The 18,041-nt window shown below is 47.1% G+C and overlaps 1 protein-coding gene across 5 annotated transcripts in view; it reads left to right on the top strand.

The window, feature by feature from the left end:
• Positions 1–18,041, top strand: part of fam169ab (family with sequence similarity 169 member Ab) — a 116,113-nt gene that overhangs the window by 79,911 nt on the left and 18,161 nt on the right. For all 5 annotated transcript variants that reach the window (XM_038805481.1, XM_038805482.1, XM_038805484.1 and 2 more), the window contains exons 10-12: positions 1,068–1,218; positions 3,784–3,928; positions 10,386–10,949. In XM_038805481.1, the coding sequence (XP_038661409.1) occupies positions 1,068–1,218; positions 3,784–3,928; positions 10,386–10,949 (860 nt within the window). The remainder of the gene's footprint in view (positions 1–1,067; positions 1,219–3,783; positions 3,929–10,385; positions 10,950–18,041) is intronic.

The raw sequence follows: 18,041 nt of genomic DNA, 5'->3' as shown, positions 1-18,041 counted from the left end.
GTTTATAGCCCCCTCTACTGGTGTAACTGGTAAATATTCACACTTTTGGAATGCATTTTCCATTGCAATGGTCAGACATAGGACTCTTGCATGCATTTTGAAATAGAAATTTGTGAATACCTTGAATTAGTTTGTAATAGATGTTTAAGCTTGAACTGTTTTTGTTTTTTTGTCTCATATTTTACTCGCCCAATTCCTTTGTCATCAGTGTGGAGTCCTCTCCCATCTTCTGCCTCCTCTCCAAGCTCATGTCTTTTGTGCTCTCCTTCATTCGTCTTTTATGAACTACTTTCGTAATCATCTTGGCTCCCATGCTAAGTGACATTGCTAATGGCTCCCTTTCCTCTTGCAGAAACTCTCTCCTTTGTCACCACCTGTAGAGTAGGGTTAACATCCGAAGCATGCATGATGCTGTTGTAATAATAATGTCAGATCATGTAACTGAGAGATCTAGAATGAGGAGCAGCTCCAACCTCGTGTAGAGGTTCAAATGTGTAAATACTTGCTGTAAATCGAAAGTAACGATTTTAAGAAACTACAGACTCGAGCAGGCCACCCCCAGCTAGAACCCGACCACACAACGAAACACACCCGCTCTCTAAAAGCCAATCCTAATTCCAACTATCCATTCTTAGTTTTCCCCCTCTCTAACCTCTTTCATCACTTGTATCTCCAAATATATGTTTTTATCCCCCTAAATCTCTCTTCATTTGTCTCCAGTCGTGGCATTTCTTTGGTCTGGCTTCGAATAGCCATGACCAAGGTACAGGAAAAAAATCTCCCCAGCATTGTGTTGCTCCTGAGGTTGCAGTTGAGCTACCTTCGAGACAGCTTTACTGAAACTGAACTGACCTGAAGAAGCAGCTTTCCTATTTCCCAGTCACATCTCAATGAACACAAAAATACCTTGATTTACCTTGAAGTAAAACAAGACCATTCTTAAATTGATTTCCTTTTTAATGTGCATCATTAATCTTTGTCATTTAAGGATTGTTGGTTATATCTTGGTGTTTTTGCAATGCTTAACTCATGACCTACCCATGTTCCAATAAAATATTTGTTTCCAGAGCTAACAAGACCACCGGTTGCTAAACGGGGAAGAAGCAGCCAATCCAAACGTTCCAAACCAGGGAAATCTTGTCTTGAGGCAGAACAAAAGTGTTTAAATGAGAAACAGGAGGAAATTGCACCAGCAGGGCCTAAAGATCAGTTAAACAGGTAATTGCACCCGTTCTACAGGGTAACTAATTTAAACGGATGCAACAATGGCATCCTGCTAGCAATGTGGAAAGTTGCCTTGCTATGCCCTGTACACACAAAGCAGGACAAATCCAACCCAGGCAGTTACTGCCCCATCAGTGTACTCTCGATCATCAACAAATTGATTGAAAGGAATGCTATCAAGCAGCACTTGCTCAGCAATAACTTGCTCACTGATGCTCATTTTGGGTTCTGCAAGAGATATCCATTGAATCCCTACAGTGCAGAAGGAGGCCATTCAGCCCATCGAGTGCACGGAACCTCCGAAAGAGCACCCTACCGAAGTACAATCCTCTGCCCTATCCCCATAACCCCACCTAACCTCTTTTAACACCTAAGGGGCAATTTAGCATGGCCAATCCACCTAACTTGCACATCTTCGAAATGTGGGAGGAAACCGGAGCACCCAGAGGAAACCCATGCAGGCACTGGGAGGACATGCAAACTCCACACTGTCATGCAAGGCTGGAATTGAACCCATGTCCCTGGCACTGAGGCAGCACTGCTAACCACTGTGCCAATGTGCTGCTGCTCCTGACGTCATTACAGCCTTGGTGTAAACATAGACAAAAGAGCTGAACTCCAAGTGAGGTGAAAGTAATTACCCTCGACACATTTGACCAAGTGTGGCATCAGGGAGCCCTAGTGAAATTGGAGTCAATGGGAATTGGAGGGAAAACCCAGAACAAAGGAGGATGATTGTGGTTGTTGGATGACAATCATCTCAGCTCTGGGGCATTGTTGCAGGAGTTCATCAAGATAGTGTCCAAACCTAACCATCTTCAGCTGTTTCAGCAGTCACATTCCTTCCATCACAAGGTTAGAATTGGGGACTTTCGCTGATGATTGCACAATGTTCAGCACCATTTGTGCCTCCTCAGGTACTGAAGCAGTCCATGTCTAGATGTAGCAAGATCTGGACAATATTCTGGTTTGGGATGATGAGTGGAAAGTAACGTTTGCACCACACAAGTGCCAGGCAATGATCATCTCCAACAAGAGAATCTAACCATCTTCCCTTGACATTCAATGGCATTCCCATTGTTGAATCCCCCACTATCAACATCCTGGATGGTGTGTTACCATTGACCACAAACTGAACTGAACCGGCCATATAAATACCATGTCTACAAAAGCAGGTCAGAAGCTGAATATTCTGTTGGGAGTAACTCTCCTCCTGACTCCCCAAAACCTGTCCACAATTTTACAAGGCACAAGTCAGGAGTGTGATGGAATATTCTTCACTTGACTGGGTGAATGCAGCTCCAACATCACAAGAAGGCTGACACCATCCAGGACAAAGCAGCCTGCTTAATTAGCACCTCATCCACTACCTTTAACATTCACTCCCTCCACCACCAACACAGTGGCAGTAATGTGTACCATCTACACGATGCACTGCAGCAACTCACCAAGGCACCTTCCAACCTAGACTCTACTACGGCAAAGGACAAGGGCAGCAGATGTGCGCCTGCAAGTTCTCCACCAAGTCACACACTATCGTGATTTGGGACTATATTGCCGTTCCTTCACTGTCATTGAATCACCGGTTTCCCCTATCAGCTTTTTCTGAGGATGTGTGAAATATGTTAAGATATGCTCTGGCACATTGTATCTCACAGATTATGATTCACCCATTATGATGGACAAGAAGCTATTTGATATTTGGCTTGCGATCGTCTACTGCACCCTCTTTTCCAACAGATGCTATAATCAGGAGGTTCCTTTGGTCATGCTGGTTACTTTAAAATTGAAAACCAAAAATGCTAGAAACACTCGGCAAATCAGGCAGTCTCTATAAAGAAAGCAAAATATTACTGTTTCAGCATAGCTGTTCATCAGCTGATAGAACTCGTGCCTCTGTGTCTTGAGGCTCTGGTTCAAGTCCTGCTTGAGAAGCCGAGCTCAAAAAATCAAGGCTGACACACTAGTGCAGTACTGAGGGAGCGTTGCACTGTCGGAAGCGCTGTCTTTGAGGTGGACATTAAACTGAGGAGATGTGCCTGCTTGGCTGGATTTAAAAGATCTCATGGCACTATTTTAAAGAACACGGGAATTATCCCTGAGATCTTGACCAATAATTATCCTGCAATCAACATCGAGCATTTTGTCTGACCATTGTCATATTGCTCTTATAACTGGCTGTTGTATTTGCTATGTTACAACAGTAACTACACCTCAACCAACCAAAGTACATCATTGGCTGTAAAGTGTTTTGAGATGTCCAATGAAAAAGTGTTGCATCAAGCAAGTCTTTTTAAACATAGAGTTCTTTCTTTCCCTTTCACTTCCTGGATCCTCAAATTAATAAGTGCAGAGCGATACCTGCTGGGTGTGAGACTGTGACATATACTCCAATATTGTTTGAAATTGCTTGAGGCCCCTCTTGCACCTTCAGCTATTGCTAATGAAAATGTTAGTTTCAATTGACATCTACAGTTGTGTGTGTGTGTATTGTGCTTGTAAAGAGGTTAAAAGCAATTGGTTTTACTAGCTGTCTCACGAGAAGTGTATGTTTTACAGTTCTGAAACCGGGGCAGATGGAAATGAGGATACTCCACAAACGACTGGAAATCGGGAAACGTGTACAATCCCAGAGGGTCCTGATGAAGTAACAGTGAGTGATGTTGTGATGAGCAACATTGACCTACCGGAGCAGGATGTTGAGGTAATTAGCGTGTTACACAGTAGGTTGAGAATGTGTGGAACAGACTGCTCCGCAGCAGTTCAGGGTGGAACTGGATAATTAGTTTTGGCAAAAGCCATTCAAAAATAAAATAAAAAATACATGGTATGGCACTTTTTAAATTGGTTGAGATCACCTAGATGTGCTGCAACCTTATTTTCGGTCTTGTACTTTCCATGTTCTCCCTTTTTTAAGTATAAAGTAAGAATGTCTTGTAAATCGTCCAGAAAAGAATTTGTCTGATTTTCATCTACATTATTAAGAACAGTTTTTTTTAATTTATTCATTTATGGGATATGGGCATCACTGGCTAGGCCAGCTGCACGAGACCCACGGAGACGCCCCAATTGATCTCCCAGTAGGACTCGTGGAATACAATCTCCCCCTGCTGGTGGGCAGAATCCCATCAGCTGGGGCTCATAGAAATAGTCTCATAAAAGTCTGCCTTGTCTGGGACCGGCGTGATCAGTAGCCCCAATTGGGATCTAGCCGCGCTGCAGCCTTTACTTTTGTTGTCAAACTAAAGTTCGCGAGCATCCTGAGCTTTTATACTGGCGATGAGGATAACAACGACTGTGATCCTGGACACCCTGACTGCGCCACAATTACCCCGCATGAGAAGGGGGTCAGCGAGACTTTAAAAAATACCACTTTCCGGAAGGCTAGAGGCCATTGATGCGGGCGTGGAAGATTGGGCCCAGTAAACCGAACGGATGCGGTACTTCTCCCAGGCAAATGGCATTGTTGGAGATGACTGGCAAAGGTAATACTCCTGACCGCCTGCAGGGGCTCGACTTCCAACGTTTACAAGAGTTTTGCCTACCCAACGGCGACGGACTCAAAAATCTTTAGCGATCTTGCAGAACTTGTTGCGAATCATTACAACGTAAGCCGGCGATAATGATGCAGCGATACCATTTCCAACACGGACATGTGAACCCCTGGGGGAGTCAGTTGCAGAGTTTCTGAAGTGCCTGTGACTTTGGCTCATCCCTCCCTGATCATTTGGTGTCACATAAACAATGGTGACCCAAAGGAAGCTGTTAATGGAACCGGCCTTGGATCTATTACGGGCCATTGAGTTGTCCCGTAAAAACACAGAAGGCGGATTTCGGGTACTCCAGGGTTCAATGGTCTACGATGTTCACAGCGTTGGCTGTTCCCCATTCCGATGAGTAATCCCACCCCCGCACCACTCAAAGGAAAGGTCTTATGTGACCCAGTCACCAAAGAAACAATGTCGTGTTCAGACCCACTGGCCAAAGGCCACCACAGCCCGATGGGACATCTCCCCAGAGGAAAGTGAGGTGTCCTCGGTTGGTGCTATACTTGCAGTTGCAGGCAGTGTGGTGGTTGAGGCTACCAGAATCGGTAGAGAATACATCACCCTGACCAGGTGAGCAGCGTTCCGAGCCAGAGCTTTGCACATTTCCCCGCTCGAGGAAGATGACTTTATGCAATTAAAGTGCATCACACCATAAGACCGTAAGACATGGGAGCAGAATTAGGCCACTCAGCCCATCGAGTCTGTTCCAGCATTCAATCATGGCTGATTTTTTTTTCTCATTCCCATCCTCCTGCCTTCTCCCCATAACCCCTGAATCCCCTTATTAATCAAGAGCCTGTCTATCTCTGTCTGAAAGACACTCAGTGATTTGGCCTCGACAGTCTTCTGCAGCAAAGCGTTCCACAGATTCACCACACTCTGGCTGAAGAAATTCCTCCTCATCTCTGTTTTAAAGGATCGTCCCTTTAGTCTGAGATTGTGTCCTCTGGTTCTAGTTTTTCCTACAAGTGGAAACATCCTCTTCACGTCCATTCTATCCAGTCCTCGCAGTATCCTGTAAGTTTCAATAAGATCCCCCCTCATCCTTCTAACCTCCAATGCGTACAGATACAGAGTCCTCAACCGTTCCTCATATGACGAGCTCTTTATTACAGGGATCATTATTGTGAACCTCCTCTGGACCTTTTCCAAGGCCAGCACATTCTTCCATCGATACGGGGCCCAAAACTGCTCACAATACTCCAAATGAGGTCTGACCAGAGCCTTCTACAGCCTCGGAAGTACATCCCTGGTCTTGTATTCTAGCCCTCTCGACATGAATGCTAACATTGCATTTGCCTTTCTAACTGCCGACTGAAGCTGCATGTCAATCTTAAGAGAATCGTGAACAAGGACTCCCAAGTCCCTTTGTGCTTCTGATTTCCTAAGCATTTCCCCATTTAGAAAATAGTCTACGCCTCCATTCCTCCTTCCAAAGTGCATAACCTCACACTTTTCCACATTGTATTCCATCTGCCACTTCTTTGCCCACTCTCCTAGCCTGTCCAAATTGTTCTGGAGCCCCCCCCCCCCCCCCCCCCCCCCCCCCCCCCCCCCCCCGGCTTCCTCAATACTACCTGTCCCTCTGCAAATCTTTGTATCATCTCCAAACTTGGCAACAGTGCTTTCAGTTCCTTCTTCCAGATCATTAATGTATTTTGCGAAACGTTGTGGTCCTAGCACTGACCCCTGAGGTACACCACTAGTCACTGGCTGCCATCCTGAAAAATACCCCTTTTATCCCCACTCTCTGCCTTCTGCCAGTCAGTCAATCCTCTTTCCAAGCCAGGATCTTGCCCTTAACACCATGGGCTCTTAATCTATTTAGCAGTCTCCTATGCGGCACCTTGTCAAAGGCCTTCTGGAAATCTAAATAAATCACATCCACTGGTTCTCCTTTGTCTATCCATGCCAATCCTCTATCCATGCCAGGATATTACTCTTAACACCGTGGCCCACAGAGTAGTCCAAATGAGAATAATGTTCCAAGTTACCAGTCATCCCTTGGACATGGAAATCAATACGCCGTCTGCTGTTTCAATTATTGAACAATAGATGTTCCATTAGCTCTATTTGGGGATCCAGCACCTTGACTTCAGGGATAGCCTGACCCGGCTCGCAACATATACGAGGGAACCATTGACCATCGTTGAGACCTCTGTGACCCCGGTTACCAACGGACAGCAGTCAGTCCAGCTATCACTGGTGTTGTGCAAGGACCCAGACCCGACCTCCTAGGCCGTGCCTGGTTACGACAACTCCGCTTAGGCTGTCAACAAATCTTCCGGATGGATATTGTCACTTTAGAATAAGTCCTCAAAGTGTCTGGAAGTTTTCCAGGACGGCCTGAGAAAGATAAAGGGACCCACAGCTAATATCTACGTTGACCCAGAGGCCCAACCTAAATATTTTGTGCCCGCCTGGTCCTGTATGCCCTGCTACGAACTGAGTCAGCTAGAGAACTTGGGCATATATGCCCAGTCCAGTCAGCTGGAGAATGTGGGCATATATGCCCAGTCCAGTCAGCTAGAGAATTTGGGCATATATGTCCAGTCCAGTCAGCTAGAAAACGTGGGCATATATGCCCAGTCCAGTCAGCTAGAGAACTTGGGCATATATGTCCAGTCAGCTAGAGAATTTGGGCATATATGCCCAGTCCAGTCAGCTAGAGAACTTGGGCATATATGCCCAGTCCAGTCAGCTAGAGAACTTGGGCATATATGTCCAGTCAGCTAGAGAATTTGGGCATATATGCCCAGTCCAGTCAGCTAGAGAACTTGGGCATATATGTCCAGTCCAGTTCAGAGTGGGCAGCGCCACTGGTCCTGGTGCTGAAGCCAGTCCAGTCCGTTCACCTGTGTGGTGATTACAAAATGACAAAGCTTGTATGAGTGACACCAAGTTAAATTAGCTGGGGGGCCACTCAATCACAAAGTTGGACATGAGCCACAAGTACTTCCAGATAGTTAGACGCGGCGTCTAGAAAATATGTCACGGTCCACACCCATGGGATTGTATGAGTTCACCCAGTTTCCATTCGGGGTGTCATATGCATGTGCAATTTTCCAGCAGGTGATGGAAAACATCCTCTAAGGGCTGCCGGGGTGGCTGTCTACTGGACGATGTGCTTATTGCAGGAGTCACTGAGAAGGAACACCTGGGCAACCTAAAAGAGGTCGTTTGGTTTTCTGACCTGGGTGTTCGCCTGAAATAGGGCAAGTGTGTCTTCCAGGCGAAAAGAGGTCACATACTTGGGATACCATGTCAATAAGGATAGGTTAGTGGAGGAAGGAGTCTGGGTTATCAAGGGAGCCCCAACAACTGAAAGCACGGCAGAGTCTTTTTTGGGGGGGAAATGATTATTATTAAAAATGTTTACATTTTTCTTATACAGAAGTTACCAAAGAAATAAACAAAAGTTTTCACAAAATATCAAGCCCAACCCCACTACCTCCTCCCCAAATCCACAAAACGAACCCCACAAAAGGCGAACCAGCGAACAGTGACCAATTCTCTGAAGTACAATATAAACGGTCGCCATCTTCGCCAGAATCCCTCAATCGACCCCCTACGACGTACTTGACCTTTCTTGAGGTGCAAAAGCCATTCCCCTAGCCACAACCAAGCACTCTGCGGTGTCATCAACCTCTGTGCCACCAACGAAGTGTAGGCCAGGACGTCCGCCCCTTTAATTTAATTTTTTTAAAATAATCTTTATTGTCACAAGTAGGCTTACATTAACACTGCAATGAAGTTACTGTGAGAAGTCCCTAGTCGCCACACTCTGGCACCTGTTTGGGTACAAAGAGGGAGAATTCAGAATGTCCAAATTACCTACTAGCACGTCTTATGGGACTGTGGGAGGAAACCGGAGCACCCAGAGGAAACCCACGCAGACACGGGGAGAGAGTACAGACTCTACACAGACAGTGACCCAAGCCGGGAATCAGACCGGGGACCCTGGTGCTATGAAGCAACAGTTCTAACCACTGTGTTACCATGCCGCCCTGCGAGAGTGCAACAGAGCTGAGGTCGTCCCTAGGATTTGTCAACTGTCATGGAAAGTTCATCCAAACCTGGCTACCTTGCTGGCGCGCCCGAGACACACCTCATTTTTCTAAAAATAAAGAACCAGAAATAGGTGTGAAAAGTACCACAACTTCAAAACTGTTGACACATTATGACCCGTTGAAGCCGCTCTTCCTCACCTGTGATGCCTTTCCATATGGCATTGGGGCAATGTTGTCCCGTCGGTGGGACAATGGGATGGAAAGGACGATGGCTTATGTGATCAACGGGCCACTATGTGCAGATTGAGAAAGAAGGACTAGCCGTGATTTTTGCAGTTAACAAATTTAATCAAAATCTTTGTACGTCATTTTACAATAATCACAGACCGTAAGCTCTTACTCAACATGTTCAAGGAGGATAAAATGGTGCTGCCAAAAGCTTCAGCCAGGATCCAATGGTGGGCTTTGCTGTTGGCAGTGTACGACTACACAATTGAAATTTGTCCAGGTATCGACGGCGTCAAAACTGCCTCAGGATCAGCAATTCTGGCTCCAGGGGCCAGCACGGCACTGGAGTGGTTCACGCCGCTCCAGCTGCTGATCCTGGCATCAACTGTGTGCCGCGGGATCCCTGCATGCGCAGTGGCACTGCGCCAATGCGCGCATGCACAGTGGCTTCCTTCAACACGCCGGCCCCGACGCAACATGGCGCAGGACTACAAGGGCCCCCAGCCACAGAGGCCAGCCCGCCGTTCAGTGGGCCCCCATCATGGGCCAGACCACATCGGAGGCCCACCCCCCGGTGTCAGACCCCCCACAGGCTGCCCCCCGACTGTTCTACGCCGTGTTCCCGCCTGCTGAGAGCAGGTATGGGCGGCGCCGGCGGGACTTGGCTTTTTTTACGACGGCCGCTCGGCCCATCGCGGGCCACAAATCGGCCGGCATCGTACCAACCACGCCGGCGCCAATGGTGCCGATTTTCCGCTCTGCGGAGAATTGCTGGGCTGAGAGAATCCCGCCTAGTGTTTAAACCAAACTTTTGCCAAATGGTAGCAAACTATGAAGTGATGGACAAAAATGAAGGGAAAGGGAAGTTTAAGTGTGTCGGTAAGCAATAGAACAGTCTACCATTCCAGCTCGGTGCCACCTTCTCTCTCATCCCAGGATGAGAATGTGTGCATAGGAAGTTCCTGCTCCATTTCCATATTTTGATGTAATTCCTATCTATTTTGGAGAAGATCTTCCAGTGCCTCCTCCAGCACCATCTGGAAATGGTCAGAGAATTCAGAACTGACAAGAGGCCAGTTGTAATTGATCTCTGTTGCATTTCAAACTCCGTTATGCTCCATCTTCCTCTGTTTCCAGGACATGGTTTATATGCTGGACGTTACTATTATTTTGCCCCTTTAGGTGAAGTTCAAACTCTGGTCCATTATAGAAGTGTTTTCAAAAATCCATCTGCCTGTGTTGGTAATTTTGCATCATTCAGGTCTCGATGAATGAGAAATTAAACCAAACTGGGTTGTCTCAAATAGGCGAACAAACTTGCACACCTCATTCAGAAAGAAAAGGTGGACTAATTTGTTATTTGTTTTAAACTTAGGATAAGGAATCCTCAACTGGGCCAATTCCAGAACCAGTAAACTGCGAAATGACAGAGCAGGCAATTCAGGACACAACCAAAGCTGCAGAGGTGATTCCTGAGGACCAGGTCAAGGCAAAGGAGGTGATTCCCGAGGAGCCAACAAACGCTGAAAAAGACACTCCTGAGCACCCAACCAACACTGAAGAGGAAATTCTTGAGGACTCCAAGGCTGAGGAGGAGATTCTCGAGGATGCTACGAAGGCCAAGGAGTGGATTCCTCAGAATTCCGCCAAGGCTGAGGATGGGATTCTTGAGGACTCCACCAAGACAGAGGAAGAAGTTCCTCTTGAGTCATTAAAGACGGAAGATGAGGCTCCTCCAGATTCAACAAAACCTGAGAAAGAAGTTGCTCAAGATACAGTGAGGGATGAAGACGTAATCGTTCAGGATTCAACAGAAGTGGATGAGGAAGTTAATGAATCTGTGAATGGAGCACGTACTGACCAGTTAGAGAATGAGCCTGAAGAACCCAGGTCTTCAGAAGAATTGAAAGATCATGGTGAAGGCAACATGGTGGAAAAGGTATTGATTGAAATCCCTTAAATTTTCTTTCCCCATTTGGATTCACAATTCAACTCTCGCCATAAAGGTGAAGATCTTGACTGTGCTTCAAGTGTTGTTGTGTAGATGGATTGAAAGGAGATGTGTTTACTAGATCAAATATGTGATAACTTTTCTTTCCCTTGGGTATGATGGTTTAATGCAATTACTTTTTAATGGTACTTGTGCTGCACAGTGGAAATCTCATCAACATACCTTAACCTGCTTAAGTTATGATTCCAAGTTTTTTTTAAAATAAATTTAGAGTGCCCAATTCATTTTTTCCAATTAAGGGGCAATTTAGCATGGCCAATCCACCTAGCCTGCACATCTTTGGGTTGTGGGGGCGAAACCCACGCAAACACGGGGAGAATGTGCAAACTCCACACGGACAGTGACCCACTGGGACTCGAACCTGGGACCTCGGCGCCGTGAGGCAGCAGGGCTAACCCACTGCGCCACCGTGCTGCCACGATTCCAAGTTAATTTCCAATATAACTTCTCAAAAATACTTTTTTTACCCACAACCTACACCCATGTGACCTCCGCAACCTAAGCCATAAGATAAAGAATTGGCTAATAGGCAGGAGACAGCGAGTGGGGATAAGAGAATGTTTTTTAGGTTGGTAACCTTAACCAGTGGGGTTCCACCGGGATCAGAGCTGGGGCAGCAACTGTTTACAATATATATTAATGACTTGGAGGAAGGAAGAGAACTTTTTTGTAGCCAAATTTGCAGCTGACACAAAAGTAGATGGAAAGAAGTTGCGAGAGGGATACGAACAGTACAAAAAGAGATTGATGGGTAAAAAGTTGTCAAATGGAGTATAATGTGTGAAAATGTGAAGTTGTTCATTTTGGAAGGGAAAAAAGCTGCAGAAAGCTGCAACACAAAGGGACTTGGGGGTACTTGAGCATGGAACACAAGCTGGGAGGTAATCGGGAATGTTAATGGAATGTTGGCCCTTATATCAGGGAGGGTTGGTTTTTAAAAGCCGAAGTCTTGCTGCAACTGTGCAAGGTACCAGTGAGAACACATCTGGAGTACTGCGAGCAGTTTTGGCAGGGACCTCTGTAATCGAGGGACCCTCCCACTGGTTACTCTTTTCCTGTTTAACTAATTGTAGGACTTCTTGCTAACTTTCTCGCTCTCTCTTAATTTTTGTTGTCCTTCTTTGGTGATTCTTAAAACTTTGGTGATTCTTAAAAATCTGACCAATCTTCTGACTTGTCACTAATCTTTGCGTTTTGTACAGTGTTTCTTTCAATGTGATACTCCCCTTACTTTTATTCAGCCTCGGATGGTGCATCCTCCTCTTTCTGGGATAATGATTTGCTGAAATATTTCCTTAAATGTTTGTCACTACATCGCTACTGCCCTACCTTTTAACCTAGTTTCTGACTTCACTTTAGCCGGCTCTGCTTTGATATCATATTCTTATTTTAAATCTTTATTCAGGTTTAAAACCTGACTCACATTCACCCCCTCAAACTGAACATTAACTTTTAACATTTTATGTTATCATCAAAAGGCTCCTTTATCATGAGGTTACTGGCAAAAGCAGCCTGAAATACGAGTTCACAGAGGAGTATGTTCAGAGCGAACGAGGATGTTGGCTACTCTAGATCTAGTAATGAGCAAGAGACAGGGTTAATCAATAACCTCATGATCAACACGTCAGCGCAGTGGTTAGCACTGCTGCTTCATGGCACCGAGGACCCGGGTTTGACCCTGAGTCACTGTCCTGTCCATATGGAGTTTGCACATTCTTCCCGTATCTGCGTGGGTTTCACCCCCACAAATAAAAGATGTGCAGGGTAGGTGGATTGGCCATGCTAAATTGCCCCTTAATTGGAAAAAAAAATTGGGTTAAAAATGTTTCAAAAATCATGAGGTTATTGATTAACCCTGTCTCTTGCTCATTACTAGATCTAGAGTAGCCAACATCCTGGTTCGCTCTGAACATACTGCTCTGTGAATTTGTATTTCAGGCTGCTTTTGTCAATCTGATTCATTCAATCTACATAGATTAAAACCACTCATGATTATTGTGATACCGTTCTTCCATGCCCCATTTATTTCTTCCTGTACACACTGTCCTACTGTGTTAGTGGGATTATAAACTACTCCCACACATGACCTTTTACTTTTCCTATTTCTTATCTCTACCCAAACTGATTCTACATTTTGCTGCTTTGAGCAAAGGTCATCTTTCAATACTGAACTAATGACCTCTTTAATTAACCATCACCGTTTCCTAGCTTCCGATGTTTTCGAAATGTCAATTACCCAAAGGTCTTGGCCTTTGTCACAATGCAACCATGTCTCTGTAATGCAGAGATGGAATGAAAAACACACACACACACAAACAGACACACACACACACTGCTGTGACATGGGGCCCTGGCCGGTGGTGGGGTGGGGAGGGAGGAGGATGACCTACTGAGAGCCTGGTAGCCCTGAATTTGCTGACAGGCTCTGTCGTGTTAGGTACACTGGCTGCAAGTGGATGCAGCATGGATCAGAAAGATACTCCAGACCTTGAAGTTAGTTCAATCAGGTTTATTGAATTAATAGCAGTTAGCACAGTTTTCTGTGAGTTTGATGCTGCTAACTTAAGTGTGGTTACTCTGTCTGACTGAACCAGACTAGCTCTTAGCCACGTGGTGGAGGTGTGAGATTGTAACAACACCCTTGACTGACTCTCTAGATGGTCATCAGTGGAACGAGGTGGAGTGCGAGTGCCTCGTGTCTTTTATAGTCATATCCCACCCCTGAGTGTCCTGCCTGCTTATTGGTCATGAGGTGTTCTCTGTGTCCATTAGCTGTTTGTCTGTATATCATTCTGTGTGTGTCTGCATATCATGCCTCCCCCCCCCCCTTTTTTGTTTGGGTGACATGTGAACGTATTTACAAGAATAGGCCAATATTAACATATATACATGCAGTGGATGTGAACATATGTACATGTGAAAACAGCTGTCTAATGCGAGAACACACAACATAGCAAACAGAACAAATGTTCATAAGGTCAGTCTCTGTGGCTTGCGTCTGATCCTGGTCGACCGCCGGAGAGGTGGTTGTGGGCAAAGAGCCTTGATGGGCAGGATTGATGCCTGACTGGTGGCCTTGAGTCAAGGTATCAGGAGGTGGCAAAACAACAGAAGGAAACGGAGAAGAATGTGGTTGCGGGCAGGCAACTTTGCGTTGTGCCCGTCTGTTCCGTCGCACAACGCAAAGCATCAGCCAGACGCACAACATACGAACGGGGGCAGCCTGTCGAACAACAACAGCTGGAGCTGACCAGCCTCCATCAGAGATCTGGGCCCGAACAGTGTCTGACTGGGATAACACGGGCAAATCAGTGGCATGAGCATCATAGCCCTGTTTTTGCTGCTCTCTGAGTTGCTGCACCTTCTGCAGCACCGGGAAGTGATCCAGGTTGGACACGTGTATGGCTGGAAGTATCGTTCGCAGGTTCCTGTTCGTCAGGAGTTGAGCCGGCGACATGCCAGTGGACAGTGGGGTCGCCCTGTACGCAAGCAGCGCAAGGTGAATGTCAGACGCAGAATCCGCGGCCTTGCAGATGAGCTGCTTCACTATGTGCACCCTTTTCTCAGCTTTTCCGTTTGACTGCGGATAGTGTGGGCTGGAAGTGACATGTTTGAACTGATACAACTGGGCAGAGATCATTCATGGCTGCTGAAGCACGGGCTATTGTCACTCGTGACAGTGACTGGGATACCATCCCTGAAGAACGTCTCCTCACAGGCCTTGATGATGGTCCGAGATGTGAAGTCTGAGAGCTTCACGACTTCAGGGTAATGGAAAAGTAATCTATGATTAACACGTAATCACGACCATTTGCATGAAAGAGGTCGATGCCAACCTTGGGACCACGGAGAGGTTTTGATTTCTCCTTACTCTGCGCTGGCTGGAAGCGTTGACAGTTCGCATTGTTAAGGACTATGTTCGCGATGTCCTGGCTGATCCCGGGCCAGTAGACAGCCTGCCTGGCTCTGTGTCTGCACTTTTCCACACCCAGGTGGCCCTCATGGATTTGACGGAGCACCAAGCTCTGGAGACTGTGTGGAATTACAATCCGGTCCAGTTTGAGGAGGATACCATCAACCACCGTCGGGTCGTCCTTTACATTGAAAAATTGAGGGCACTGCCCTTTTTGCTAGCCATTGACTAGGTGTTGCATAACACGCTGCAAGAGTGGGTCTTTGGCTGTCTCCTTATGGATACGAATCACCTTCTCATCAGATGCCGGGAAGGTGCCATCACACAGCTGCACCTATGACTCAATCTGTGACTCAATTTGCCGGATGACGTTCAGTGGTCCACTAGGCACAGTGATGGAGCGGGACAGTGTATCGGCAATGATGAGCTTCTTGCCAGGCGTGTAGACCAGGTCAAAGTCGTACCTTCTGAGTTTGAGGAGGATGCGCTGCAACCGAGGCGTCATGTCATTAAGGTCCTTGTGGATAATGTGGATCAGGGGCCTGTGATCCATCTCGACTGTGAATGTCGGCAGGCCGTAGACATAGTCGTGAAACTTGAGAATGCCAGTGAGAAGGCCCAGGCATTCCTTCTTGATTTGTCTATACCTTTGTTTGGTGGGCGTCGTTGCCCTTGATGTGTAGGCAACCGGTGCCTAGGATGAGGTGTCATCACGTTGCAGCAGGACCGCACCGCATCCTGGCTCTCATCTGTCGAGATTTTCGTTTCCCTGTCTGGGTCAAAAAATGCCAATACGGGTGCAGTGGTGGAGCTTGGCTTTCAGCTCCAACCACTCTGCCTGATGGGCCTCCTTCCACTCGAAGGCAGTGGACTTCTTCACTAGGTTTTGGAGGGTCGTGGTGCGTGGGGCCATGTTTGGGATGAACTTGCCCAGAAAACTGACCATGCCCAGGAAACGCAATACCGCCTTCTTGTCTTCCGGGACCTTCGTGGCTGCGATGGGCTTGAACTTGTCTGTGTCGGGCACACGCCCTGCTGAGAGATCTGGTCTCCTAGGAAATTTGTCGTCATGCCAAAGCAACATTTGGCCCTGTTCAGCTTCAGGCCATTGGCGTGGACACGGCGGAATACCTGCTGGAGACGGAAAACATGCTCCTCCGGGGTCGTGGACCATATGATGACGTTGTCCACGTACACACGAACCCTTCGATGCCCTCCACCATCTGCTCCATGATGTGATGAAATATCTCTGATGCCGAATGGCATACGGTTATAGCAGTACCTGCCAAACGGTGTGTTGAAGGTGCAGAGCCTTCTGCTGGACTCATCCACCTGGATTTACCAGAATCCATGTGACGCATTTAACTTTTGAAAAACCGTGCATGTGCCATCGCACTGGTGAGTTCCTACCGCTTCGGGATGGGGTAGTGTTCACGCATTATATTCTGGTTGAGATCCTTGGGATCAATGTAGATGAGCAGGTCTCCAGAGGGTTTTTTAACCACCACCATCGAGCTGACCCAGTCAGTTGGTTCGGTTACCCTGGAAATGATCCCCTGTTGCTGCAGCTCCTTGAGCTGTTCCTTCAGGCGCTCCTTCAGCGGACCCGGGACCCGGCGTGGTGCATGGACCACTGGCTTAGCATCAGCTCGCAGTAAGATCTTGTACTGATATGGCAAAGTGACAATCCCGTCAAACACATCTGGATACTGAGCGAGGATGTCATCAATGCCAGCTTGAAGATCCACGTTGGAGAACGTCATTGAATAAACCCGCTGCACCAGGTTTAGCTTTTTGCAGGCATGCACGCCCAGTATGGATGCCCTGTCCGGCTTGACAATTGCAAACCTTAGCTGTGCATGGGTACTCCGGTTGGAGACGAGTAGATGGCAGGACCCCGGTGCCATGATGGCATTACCGTTATAGTCCAGGAGCTGGCAGGCTGCTGGAAGGACCTTGGGAGGCTTCTTGATGTGTTTGTAGTCTGCCTGTGAGAGGAGGTTGGCAGAAGCACCTGTGTCCAGCTTGAACAGGATGGAGCAGCGGTTGACCTGCATCACCGCCGCCATTCGTCCTCCCAATCCACAGCGAGGATGGACTGAATGTGAGATGAGTTAGGTGTGGCATGTTCACTTGTGGTAATGATGCCCACTCGGTAGGTGGACTCCAGGCACTCATCCTCTAGATCCGTTGTACTGCCAGGATCAGAATCCTGTAATCGTTGTTGCACATTCTGGACGCGCCGTCGTCTGAATTGGGAGCGCTGGCCTCTGACTGGTGGTGCAGACTTGCTGCATAGTCTCCAGGCTTCCCGCAGTTTAAACATTGCCTGCATCTTGCAGGGCAGTGTCCCTTTAAGTGGGCGTTGCCACAGTTCGGGCACGTCATGACGTCGGCGTCGTGACACGGTGTACGTTGTCGCACATGCACAGTGCGGTCGGCTGACGTCTGCACCTGCGCAGTGTGGGTGTCGTCCGCTTCGTTATCCCGTTCACATCGTGCATGCATGGGGCTCTGGGAAAAGCGTGCGATATGGCCGCTGTCTTCAACGCTGAGGCGCTGCATCTGGGAGATGGCCTGCACACACACTGCCTCGTGGGAGGCAAGTTTCTCATTTTCAGCCGATTTGTATTGGGAATTCCGAATTATTTCATTTTATTTATTTATTTTTTTGCGTGCTCATGCACTGTCCATGTTTCAATCACGACTGGCAGGGTCATATGCTTTATTTTTAAGAGCTGCTCTCTCAGAGGATTAGAGTGAACTCCAAACACGATTTGGTCTCTGATTGTGGAGTCAGCAATATCACCAAAGTTGAAGGACAACGCTAGCAGGCGGAGGCTAGTTAAGAAGGCATTGAAAGATTCATCTTTACCTTGAAGACGTTGTTTGAATATGTAGCGCTCGAAGATTTCATTGGTGTCCACTTCACAGTGAGTATCGAACTTGGCCAGGATGGTCTGAAACTTTGTCTTGTCCTGGCCTTCGGTGAACTTAAACGAGTTGAAGAGTTCGATAACTTGATCACCCGCTGTTGAGAGAAGCGCGATCTTTCTTGCATCAGACGCACTCTCGAGGTCTGAGACTTCGATGTACAGCAGAAACTT

Source organism: Scyliorhinus canicula, chromosome 8 (assembly GCF_902713615.1).
Source record: "Scyliorhinus canicula chromosome 8, sScyCan1.1, whole genome shotgun sequence".
In the NCBI taxonomy this organism is placed as follows: domain Eukaryota; kingdom Metazoa; phylum Chordata; class Chondrichthyes; order Carcharhiniformes; family Scyliorhinidae; genus Scyliorhinus; species Scyliorhinus canicula.
This window is presented reverse-complemented; position numbering and strand designations above follow the sequence as displayed.